The following is a 12805-nucleotide window of genomic DNA, read 5'->3' as shown; positions in this document are numbered from 1 at the left end:
ACTGAGATCTGGGGAGTTTCCTGGAACCAAAATTTCAATGATTAGTTCCTCGAGCCACTTAGTTCTGACTTTGTGACCTATTAAATATTAATTACTGATATCAAAATCCCTGCAGTTTCCTATACTAAAAGCAAAGGAAGGCATAATATCTATGAATTGTATTATTTCCTAGAGTAAATGCTTTGGAATAAATGACTGTGACTTTTCTGGTAATTCCGATGTTACTGATTCTATAGCAGAAAACACGACACAATTATTGCTGCCATTATACTGATCAGTGATGACGGAGGTATATTATGTGCACCAGGTTCTCACTTTCCAGTTTGGCTTTCTCTATATTTATAGGTCTTCCTTGGCGCCCAACAGTAAGTGAAATATTTACACCGACTATGAGACTAAATGAGGAGGTGAAGCTGCATTGTGGCATCAGTAGACACTTTCTACAAAACCTGTCCGTGTCCTGGGTAGTAAAGGAGCGAGGGGGCCATAATTATACCCCTGTAGACCGGAGTACATATCACTACAAGATCACCGAGGACCAATTCTCTGATACCGGATACCGCTCTACATTGCATTTCCACCCATCACTCAGTCGTCATCATGGGGTTTGGTTTATGTGTAGAGTAACGCACCCCAATCTGGACGCCCCTATAGAGAGAAGCGCAGGACCCCTCCTCATAACATGTGAGTCTTGGTTTTCAGACATTGTGAATAAAGTGCTAATGAGAAGATCTTTTTATTGATGGCTTTTCTCTAGGATAAAGTATGATCGGCATACAACGCTCCATCTGGTGCCATGTCCCCTTCTTTCTGGTGATCACAATGGCATCATAGAAAATACTGGAAAACCTCATTAGTCTCTTTGACATGAACGTGATGACAGTAGCGATTGTATTGCGCCACTTCAAGAACCGAGACCGCTCCAAACAAATCCATACAGGACAGGTGCCGGCTGTGTTATACAGTCAGCACCTGCCTCTAGAAAGAGCAGTTAAATGGATAAGAACCAATTTACAGAATATAATGAAGAGCTGCCGAACTTTTGGTTAATAATTGAAGGAATTATTTGCTTTGCACATACCCTACTTGATAAAAAGTCACTTGACAAAGCAGATCATGAAGTGTCTACTGGTCAGGACCCCCAGTGATTAGCTGTAAATTTACCTACCTACCTAAATGTGTTTAATCTCCCTACAGCGCCCCCATAGGGAGAACTATGAATCGCAGCCCTTTTTGACATCAGTGGGTTGCGTGTATAATACAGGAGTGGACGAGTCCTCCAGAACGAGAGACAATCTATAACAGCTCTCTAGTATGGCCAAGAGTGGAAGATGTTGAAGAGAAGAAAGTCTCCCTCTATTAGCTCGAAATTAACCTTAGTGTGTGTAAATGAGTGATCTTACCCACATATCCTCTTTAAACATTTCATCCCCCAGTAGGACAGTTCATGCCCCTGTTCTTCATGGTTTTATCTAGCATTACCTTTATTGGCAAAAGAGCCGTTCCATCATAAAACCTCGGCCAACCCTTTAACTTGTAAGAGAAGAGCGGTGAAACTGTGAATGATAATACGTTTTCTAAGTCGGGCAACCTCTTTAAAGGGAACCTGACAGGTCGGATAATAATAGTATTACCCTGCGGATATGGGGATGATCTGCAGATTAATAGCGTTATGATGGTGCCCGAGCACAAAACTGATGCAGTTTCCAGGTGAAAATGACGTTTATTTCTCCCAGGAGCTGCTGGCTTTCAGATATAGCAGTTATAGGGGCATTCCCAGAGCGGCTACAGTCATCGCACTCAGAAATGACGAACGGCCAACTCTACAGTGATGTACTGCAAAGCCAGCTATCAGTCAGTGCCGTGGCTTAGGTGACTAATCCATTTCACGAGTCCTCAGGGGCTTCTCCCAGCCCTGCTTGCCTTGAGTGACAGGTCTCTCCCTATACATACATAAAAGGTGTAAGGTAGATGCTTTCACGCCAGTACTGTAGCAAGGCAGTGACCCAGGTATGTTAAAAAACAAAGTCTTTATTTTCCAAACTTTAGAAATTAAAGTTCAAAACCTTCATCATCCGGATCACGGCTGGAAACTTTCATATATAGTCCGTTGCTGTGGGTGCCTGCACCACCATAGGTATCCTAGGTGCGGTAATGGAGTTATCCAAATCTCTGACTCTGGTCTGTGTTAAATCTCACACAGCCAGTCACACACAGAGCTCCTGCTCTGTTGCACTTGAAATCAACAGTTAACACAACCAACCCTCGCAGGATTAAATGTGAATCGTGGACATGGGCCACTTGCATGAACCGGAGTGGAGGGAGAGATCTGACCCACTACCTTCCTACAGATCTCTCCAAAAATAAAAGCCCAAGTCAGGTTTTTCTAAATCTGACTTGGTCAAATAGCTTGACCCAGTCCACACTTACTTTTATCTTGCACTGGAAAAACTGTTGTGGCTGTAATTACAATGCTCTCCAGTGGGTTCAGTATGTTTCTATGCACATTCCGGGGGACGCATAACAACCCTTGTATATGACTCCCATCACTGCCTCACAAAAGAGAGACCTGTCAGTCTAGGGCAGCGGAGAGAAGCTTCTGGGTACAGGCCTCCTGGACTATTCACCCAAACATACATAGTCCCTGAAAGGCTTCCAAATGTATGTTTTCTCTGAAATGGCTCCTCGCTTTAGGGTAAATCATACCTAACAGAGATGATGGAGCCGGACTCAGACCCAGCTGCCCAGGAATTAAGATGTCAGGTTCCCTTTAAATTTACTGTAACACAATAAGTTAGGTCTATAAACCTTCCTGTACAGAAATATACATTTTCTACCCGTCACCTAATTTCTTATGACATTGGCACCTTTCTGTAGTAGAAATTTCACCCTGTGACATATTCATAACCGACTTATATGATCCTACATATTTCTTCATTTTCAGTGAGCCCGGAGCTGAGGAAAGAATTGATAATAACCCCGTATGGCACAGACGCGGTGCTCTGCTCTGTGAAGATAAAAAAATTCTTTCCTAAAAAAATTACAGTAACTTGGATAAAAGAAGAAAGTTGCGTAATGGCATCGAAAACAATCCTTCAGGTGAATGAAGAAGAAGAGGAGGCGTTTGACGCCATCACCGAGTGTACAATTCCTCGGACACAGCTCAGATTTCCTCTGCGGGTGACATGGGGGCACGAGTCTATGGAGAATCCTCAAAGCCTCCAACTAAAAGATACAGGTATGAACAAGCGGCAAGAACACAGAGTTATATCATACTGCAGCAGTGGAGGGAATGATGTGAAGGAATAAAAACCTCTAAAGTCGGCGTCAAATGGGCATAAAGATCTCCACATCAATGGTGTCAGCAGTGGAAGAATCAGCTACAGATATAAGCTCCAAAGCCAAAAAACAATGGCCAGAAGTGGAGTCACTGGTGCTATGTAGCAAGTCGATGATACCACATATAGATGTATTTAGGATCAATTAATGGTTTCAATTGCCTGAAGGAGTAATGTAGATTTATAAACAACAATAACGAGCAGAATGAGAACTTAATTATACTTAAAAGAAGAAGAATCATCAGATAATGACTGTCCATTATGTTTAGGGAAAGTCTCTTTGATATTAAAAATAAATAACAAAGAAAAAAATTAAATTCCCATTTAGAGCAAATATGGCATGTCTACACAATAAATCATAGTATATATATATATATATATATATACACTTATTGCAATGAAATTACCGTAGTTAAAAAAAATAGGTTGACTTAACGTCGGCTTCAATTAAGAAAAATGAAAAATCTAACATATATGTAAACTAAAATTGTACATGTAGAAACTGCAACTCGTCATGCGGAAAACAAGACTCCATATTATAAATATAAAAATTGTAATTATATCAGAGAATCATTGCTGCTACAGAATTGCAAGATGAATGTTACAAAAGTGTGATGTGTCCTAAAGGCAAAAAAAAGCTGTTAATGGGGTTTTCAAAGAAAGATGAGCAGCTGACCAGATGTCCTGGGTATGAAAGATTAAACTCTCAGACGGACATGTCTTCAGTGTCCATCCTGCTGCTGAGATCTCATACTGGTCAGTACAAGCTGCAGCTGTCAGGCAGGAAGAGCGGAGATTCAGCAGCAGCAGGGAAGAGAGTCATTGAGGAGCTTGTCAGTCAGGCGAGTTTTGCAGGCTGAATACAGTGGGACTTAGGAGCTCTCACTCTTATTATATCAGGATTATAAAGCCATTCTGACATGGATTTGCAAAGTAAGTACTCCAGCCCCATCAGGATCTATTGCAGATCATTAAGAGATCTATTAATACATACAATTTGCGTTTTGAAGACCTAATCCCTGACGAAGAGATCGGAGCAGAGCAGCAAGCGGCTACTTGTTATCATCTCTACAGTCAAGCATTACAAGTTATCTGCTAGAGAGGACTCCGTTTTTATCTTTTCTATCTACAATATAAATATTTTTTTCTTTAGCCATATCAATCATCAGTTATTTTTACATTCATTTTTTCCAGATTTTTCCTGGCAACCAGTCATTGAAAAAATAGACCAACCAGATTTCTTTGTGAACAGAGAAGCCACATTGCAGTGCAAAATCTCCCAATATTTCCCAAATAATCTCACTGTGGCCTGGTACAAGAAGAAGAAAGGAAATCTGGATGAAATGGAGAAAACTACACCCACTGCAGAGAGGCAGCGTGACAACACGTACAGCTGCACCGCCAGCCTGACAGTCACACCGTCCATAGAAGATGATGGAGCAGAGTTCATCTGCAGAGCGCAGCATCCCAGCCTGGAGCGACGCATAGAGCAAACGACGGGACCAATACAAGTTTATGGTGAGAGCTTTTCTTGAATTTGTTAACTAGCAACCAGAAATGATGGATAATTAAAAGCAATCTGTGAGGAAAGGACGGTATGGGACCAGATCTGCTATCCTTATAGTGTATTTTCTGATTTGTCCTATTACACAAACAGCATAATAAGAGGCAGCAGTCTCCATATGCATATGATATAAGATGGCGGCAGTCGAGTGACTTACCCCTGTCCCATGTTGCTTCCACTTCTATGTAAGCGCTGAATGCATCCAGCACACACGCAGATACAGGAGCAGAATCTCTTGTAACTGTGCATTCACTGGACACGTTCAGCTACTGTTCAGCAGCCTGCAACAGCTGGGAATAAACTATGAAACCACCGCCATCTTTCATCCTATGCAGACGCGGTGACCGTACAGCTTTCACAGAAAGCAGTAATGGCCAATATGTATGATATAAATAAAGATATCCTAAACTTGTACCATCAACTCTGAGCTGCTTATGGCCTTATTCTTGTGAACTGCAGGCCACCCATGAGGGTTTGTCAGTGCCCACTGCAAGTAACGTATTATGAACAAATGAAATGTGTCTTCAATAAATCAAGTGTAAGTTGTTGAACCCTCAAGTAATGTGGGGATGAAGGTGGGTGTTTGTCCCCATAGTGCAGGCCACTTTGCTCCTCAGTTCATCATTGGTAATACATTTTTGGAGACGCCACACACCTGCAGGTAGAGAAGATTCTTTTGAATGCTTTTATTATGCTTTACTCATATCCATAATTCACACCTATAAAAAAAATCAAAACATCGAATGTACCTGTGAAGAATGACACCAGAGGGATCCCACAGAATCCCACCGACGCCACCACTTGTGAAGAATGGCAACAGAGGGATCCCGCAGAATCCCACCGCTGCCACCACTTGTGAAGGATCCACACCTCGCCACCCGCCTGACGTCACTATTACATCAGACGAACACGTGATACGAATCTGACCTTTGCACCGTGACGTTCCGCACCCCCTCGGGGACGCGTAAGGTCAGATTGGTACAGTTCTAACCAGACACCTCCTGTCCACATGGGTGCAGGAAGGCACCTGGAGTGAGAAGAGGTGGCCCACTCAGTCACTGATGTGGCACCACACTCGCTCACACCCTTGAAAGGCTAAGAGGCTCCTTCACTAGCTCCAGTTCAGCAGAACCTTGTTGGCCTGGTAGAGCTGCCACCAGTTTCTATTAGATATAAGTCGCCGGTCCGTTAACGGGAATTATATTGGGCCAGAAACCCGCCCCGGTAGCATGAGGATTAAGCCGAACAACAGACGTGTGGGTTCGTGGATCAAGATAAAAGAGCATCCCAAAGTTAAATTATATATTTTATTGCCTTTAGGGCACATTAGACTTTACACTATATACATAAGGGTTATACATACATAATGGTCAGAGATGCAAACACAATAGTAGTGGTACAAAAGATATAAGAAGATATTTAGAGTCAGTTACCAGTCAGATGGAAGGCCTAGCTTGAGGGGAAGGGGCTGCCATATGGGAGGCTTGTGGTCCCCTTTGTTGCAGAACTTCTCCCACACGACGTGTTGACACGACATCCCAGGAAAAAAGACACAGAGATAGGGCTACTGGAGCTCTTAACCCCTCTGGGTCACTCCCCCTCCTGTCCACTGGCTGGACCTAAATCTCCACCCCTGGCCTCTCTCAGCTAAAAACTCCGAAAACTAAAATGGGCTATACTTCCTTAATGGACGGTCCTAGGGAGCTGGTTCTGGTGTCGTTGTATCCAGCCAGGCCCCTGCTACATGTGGAGACCAAACACAGTGGCCCTAGAGGTTTCCGAAAGGCTGTGCCGTGTATCTCCCTATCCCTGCGCGCTAGACTGTGCTGGAAGATAGGGTGACACTCTTCATGTTCGGGTGGTTCCAAAAATCTATTTGGTGTATCACTGGGATGTATCATATTCCCATAACCTCGGCATTGAATTATACTTGTCTGACACAAAAGATATGCTGCATGGCTGGGGTCCACAGGGAGCCTTCGTGTAGCACCTCCACAGCTGCTGGTGGGGGGTTTTGTCACTCCCTGTCTCTCAGCAACCCTCCCTTCTGCTTGCTGCAAAAGTGTCCGGTTCCAGCTGTACACTGTAGATATGTATAATCCCCCACCAAACAGGGCACAATGATTGATATGGGATTATGTCTTCAATATTCTTCACAGTACCCAAAATAGTCTAAAAAAATGAGTTTACCATTGGAAAAGCAGCATCTTTGCCAATAAAATAAAAAAGCTATAGGTCTCAGAAAATGGACTTTACAAAGTTCTACATTTTTATGGATTACCGGGCTCGGAGGATGTTCATTCAGTTGTTTAATGTTGTTGAAAAAAAGCAGATCACAGACATGGCACAAAACTAAAGTCATTTCAAATGGCAACTTTATGGCTTTAAGAAACACTAAAAGAAATCAAGATAAAAAATGTGGTACTCAGTAAGGGTAATTTTTTTCAGACCAAGCAGAGGGAAAAAATTATGGAATCACTAAATTCTGAGGAAAAAATTATGGAGTCATGAAAAACAAACACACAAAAGAACACTCCAATACATCACTAGTATTTTGTTGCACCACCTCTGGCTTCAATAACAGCTTGCAGTCTCTGAGGCATGGACTTAATGAGTGACAAACAGTACTCTTCATCAATCTGGCTCCAACTTTCTCTGATTGCTGTTGCCAGATCAGCTTTGCAGGTTGGAGCCTTGTCATGGACCATTTTCTTAAACTTCCGCCAAAGATTTTCAATTGGATCGAGATCCGGACTATTTGCAGGCTATGACATTTACCTTATGTGTCTTCTTTCAAGGAATGTTTTCACAGTTTTTGCTCTATGGCAGGATGCACTATCATCTTGAAAAATGATGTCATCATCCCCAAATATCCTTTCAATTGATGGGATAAGAAAACTGTCCAAAATATCAATGTAAACTTGGGCATTTATTGAAGATGTAATGACAGCCATCTCCCCAGTGCCTTTACCTGGCATGCAGCCCCATATCATCAATGACTTTGGAAATTTGCATGTTCCCTTCATGCAGTCATCTTTATAAATCTCATTGGAACGCCACCAAACAAAAAGTTCCAGCATCATCACCTTGCCCAATGCAGATTCGCGATTCATCACTGAATATGACTTTCATCCAGTCATCCACAGTCCACGATTGCTTTTCCTTAGCCCATTGTAACCTTGTTTTTTTCTGTTTAGGTGTTAATGATGGCTTATGTTTAGCTTTTCTGTATGTAAATCCCATTTCCTTTAGGTGGTTTCTTACAGTTCGGTCACAGACATTGACTCCAGTTTCCTCCCATTCGTTCCTCATTTGTGTTGTTGTGCATTTCTTGTTTTGGAGACATATTGCTTTAAGTTTCCGGTCTTGACGCTTTGATGTCTTCTTTGGTCTACCAGTATGTTTGCCTTTAACAACCTTCTCATGTTGTTTGTATTTGGTCCAGATTTTAGACACAGCTCACTGTGAACAACCAACATCTTTTGTAACATTGCGTGATGATTTACCTTCTTTTAAGAGTTTGATAATCCTCTCCTTTGTTTCAATTGACATCTCTCGAGTTGGACCCATGATTCATATCAGTCCACTTGGTGCAACAGCTCTTCAAGGTGTGATCACTCCTTTTTAGTTGCAGACTAACGAGCAGATCTAATTTGATGGAGGTGTTAGTTTTGGAAATGAAAATTTACAGGGCGATTCCATAATTTTTTCCTCAGAATTGAGTGATTCCATAATTTTTTCCCTCTACTTGGTCTGAAAAAAATTACCCCTACTGAGTGCCACATTTTTAATCTTGATTTCTTTTAGTGTTTCCTAAAGCCCTAAAGTTGCTATTTGAAATGACTTTAGTTTTGTGCTATGTCTGTGATCTGCTTTTTTTCAACAACATTAAACAACTGAATGAACATCCTCCGAGCCCGGTGATTCCATAATTTTTGCCAGGGGTTGTATAACATTGCTGTAAATCGTACTGACCTGAAAAATCAAGTTTTCAGGTCATATTTAATGTACAATGAATGGAGAAACTTACAAGATAATGGTTTAATTTGTCCCCATTATTTTGGTAAATTTTATCATTAAATGAATGGTATCATTCAAAACTACAACTCGTCCCGCAAAAAAACAAGCCATCATATATCTATTGCGACAAAGAAAAAAAGTTCTCTAAGAAGAAAGGGAGAAACAAAACTGAAATGCAAATTAGCCATGGCAGGAAGGTGTTAAACAAAGCTCACAAACAATGTACCTATGAAAACATGAATTGCAGATGATGGAAAACTGAATGGTAGATATTTATACTACATTAGTGTGACCTAAGTCATAGTGATCAGATGCAAACAGCAGCGATTACCATGGAAGTTGTGATTGACAAACACACATCTGCTCTGGCTACTAATTTCAATTATAATTTCAAGAAAGGTGAGAGACCAAAGATCTTGAAAATGGTGAAGAACTGAAGAACAGATTCTTATAAAATGCTTCCGTACCACAATTAGACTGTAAACGTCCGGGTGGTCCAGCTCCTACTCTGCAGTGACGTTCTAAAACATCACTGCAGGGTAGCACTGCTACACACGAGTCCCCATTGAGAAGACACATCTGGTTTATTACAGTCTCTGCCTTCTCTATCACTGTATACATAGGGCTAAAAAAGTGCTGAGTACACAGTAATAGCAAGCACTGACAGTGCTTCATCCTCCATACATAGTGGTCATTTGATCATGGCAGCGGGAGCTGGTGTGTCATGGGAGACCCAAACAGATCTGCTATACATTAAACCAAAGTCCATTAGGTACAACCAGTTCATACTAATGAGACTGAGGAAGGACAATGTAATGTCCTAACTGATCATTAATGCAACGCCGTAGAAAAGCCTAATAGATACCAGAGAAAAACACTTGGCGTTTGTGGTGCGTATAACAATCTTTATTGAGAATATATAAAAATTCAGTCAAACAATTTTAAAAGATAGTCACAACACAGAGCGGGATTGACGTCCACATAAAGAGCGTATTGAAAAGAAGACTACTTGAGTCCTTATATCACAAAATCTGGTAGAGGCATGTTAGTAATCAAGTATGCCTTGTGCAAATGTTAAAATACAACGTACATAAAACACAAAGTGCAAGAGGGCTACATAAGTCCCTTGAAATAATCAAGTGTATTTTGAGCAAGTATTAGATATACAGCATATAATATATCTGCACTATTAGAAAGTAAGGCAGAACATACCAGAAAACAAGCACTGTAGAAATAGTCAGACAAGAATATAGAATCCCCTTGAGTGCCCAACGCGCGTTTCGCTTTTTTGAGTTATGTGGCTTCATCATGGGGGATTCCCCCATTTTATAAATGTTCCTGTATAAAAATAAAAAACTTACATTTTCCTGGATCTCACCTGGCTTTTCATGGTATCAACTCCAATCTATAGACTAGTACATGTCTGTCTGTAACTAATTGAAACAAACATGATTCTTCATATTTCTTCATTTTCCAGTGACCCCGAAGAGGAGAGAGGGACCGATAATTACCCCGTATGGCACAGACGCGGTGCTCTGCTCTGTAAAGATCAGAAAGTTCTTTCCTAAAAAAATTAAAGTATATTGGATAAACCGAGAAAGTTGTGTAATGTCATCAAAAACAATCCTTCAGGTGAATGAAGAAGAAGAGGAGGTGTATGACGCCATCAGTGAGTGTACAATTCCTTGGACACAGCTCAGATTTCCCATGCGGGTGACATGGGAGCACGAGTCTATGGAGAATCCTCAAAGCTTCCAACTAAAAGATACAGGTAAGAACAAGCGGCAAGAACACAGAATTGTGTCAAACTGCAACAGTGAAGGAAATGACGTCTAGATGTGAAATCCACAAAGTCAGTCAGTGTCATATGGTCATGAAGATTTCCACTTCCATGGTGTCAGCAGAGAAGGAATCAGTTAGACTTACAGTTAGGTCCATATATATTTGGACAGAGACAACATTTTCCTAATTTTGGTTCTAGACATTACCACAATGAATTTTAAACAAAACAATTCAGATGCAGTTGAAGTTCAGACTTTCAGCTTTCATTTGAGGGTATCCACATTAAAATTGGATGAAGGGTTTAGGAGTTTCAGCTCCTTAACATGTGCCACCCTGTTTTTAAAGGGACCAAAAGTAATTGGACAATTGACTCCAAGGCTATTTCATGGACAGGTGTGGGCAATCCCTTTGTTATGTCATTCTCAATTAAGCAGATAAAAGGCCTGGAGTTGATTTGAGGTGTGGTGCTTGCATTTGGAAGGTTTTGCTGTGAAGTAAACATGCAGTCAAAGGAGCTCTCCATGCAGGTGAAACAAGCCATCCTTAAGCTGCAAAAACAGAAAAAACCCATCCGAGAAATTGCTACAATATTAGTAGTGGCAAAATCTACAGTTTGGTACATCCTGAGAAGGAAAGAAAGCACTGGTGAACTCATCAATGCAAAAAGACCTGTGGGCCCACGGAAGACAACAGTGGTGGATGATCGCAGAATAATCTCCATGGTGAAGAGAAACCCCTTCACAACAGCCAACCAAGTGAACAACACTCTCCAGGAGGTAGGCATATCAATATCCAAATCTACCATAAAGAGAAGACTGCATGAAAGTAACTACAGAGGGTTCACTGCACGGTGCAAGCCACTCATAAGCATCAAGAATAAAAAGGCTAGACTGGACTTTGCTAAAAAACATCTAAAAAAGCCAGCACAGTTCTGGAAGAACATTCTTTGGACAGATGAAACCAAGATCAACCTCTACCAGAATGATGGAAAGAGAAAAGTATGGCGAAGGCGTGGTACAGCTCATGATCCAAAGCATACCACATCATCTGTAAAACACGGCAGAGGCAGTGTGATGGCTTGGGCATGCATGGCTGCCAGTGGCACTGGGTCACTAGTGTTTATTGATGATGTGACACAGGACAGAAGCAGCCGAATGAATTCTGATGTATTCAGAGCCATACTGTGTGCTCAGATCCAGCTAAATGCAGCCAAACTGATTGGTCGTCGTTTCATACTACAGATGGACAATGACCCAAAACATAAAGACAAAGCAACCCAGGAGTTTATTAAAGCAAAGAAGTGGAATATTCTTGAATGGCCAAGTCAGTCACCTGATCTCAACCCAATTGAGCATGCATTTCACTTGTTAAAGACTAAACTTCAGACAGAAAGGCCCACAAACAAACAGCCACTGAAAACCACCGCAGTGAGGGCCTGGCAGAGCATCAAAAAGGAGGAAACACAGCGTCTGGTGATGTCCATGAGTTCAAGACTTCAGGCAGTCATTCACAACAAAGGGTTTTCAACCAAGTACTAGAAATGAACATTTTATTTACAATTATTTAATCTGTCCAATTACTTTTGGTCCCTTTAAAAACAGGGTGGCACATGCTAAGGAGCTGAAACTCCTAAACCTTTCATGCAATTTTAATGTGGATACCCTCAAATGAAAGCTGAAAGTCTGAACTTCAACTGCATCTGAATTGTTTTATTTAAAATTCATTGTGGTAATGTCTAGAACCAAAACTAGAAAAATGTTGTCTCTGTCCAAATATATATGGACCTAACTGTATAAGCTGAAAAGTCAAACCAAAAATAGCCACAAATGGGATTGCTATGTAATGAGCCGGTGGTATCAGATTGGGATGTATGAGGGTTCATTTATGGTTTATATGGGGACAGTGTAGATTTCGTAATACATATATAGAATAATTTGCAGAATATGTATTTAGTTATACTTAATTCTAAAGGAATTAACTATAAATATTTTTTAAAAAAACTATCTTGGAGACGTAGTCCCATCTTGAACAATTATGGCATATTTACAGGAGATGCCATAAAAGTTAGATCATTTTGAGGGCTGCCTCTGGGATGCTAGAG

General features: G+C 41.2%; 1 protein-coding gene across 1 annotated transcript in view; it reads left to right on the top strand.

The window, feature by feature from the left end:
* Positions 1-12805, top strand: part of LOC141162486 (uncharacterized) — an 89919-nt gene that overhangs the window by 65566 nt on the left and 11548 nt on the right. Inside the window, exons 13-16 of the mRNA XM_073648652.1 lie at positions 346-684; positions 2945-3238; positions 4533-4856; positions 10400-10693. Coding sequence (XP_073504753.1) covers positions 346-684; positions 2945-3238; positions 4533-4856; positions 10400-10693 — 1251 coding nt within the window. The remainder of the gene's footprint in view (positions 1-345; positions 685-2944; positions 3239-4532; positions 4857-10399; positions 10694-12805) is intronic.

This window comes from Phyllobates terribilis, unplaced genomic scaffold (genome assembly GCF_046119375.1).
Source record: "Phyllobates terribilis strain yellow unplaced genomic scaffold, ASM4611937v1 Scaffold_9__5_contigs__length_417890890, whole genome shotgun sequence".
Taxonomy (NCBI): domain Eukaryota; kingdom Metazoa; phylum Chordata; class Amphibia; order Anura; family Dendrobatidae; genus Phyllobates; species Phyllobates terribilis.
This window is presented reverse-complemented; position numbering and strand designations above follow the sequence as displayed.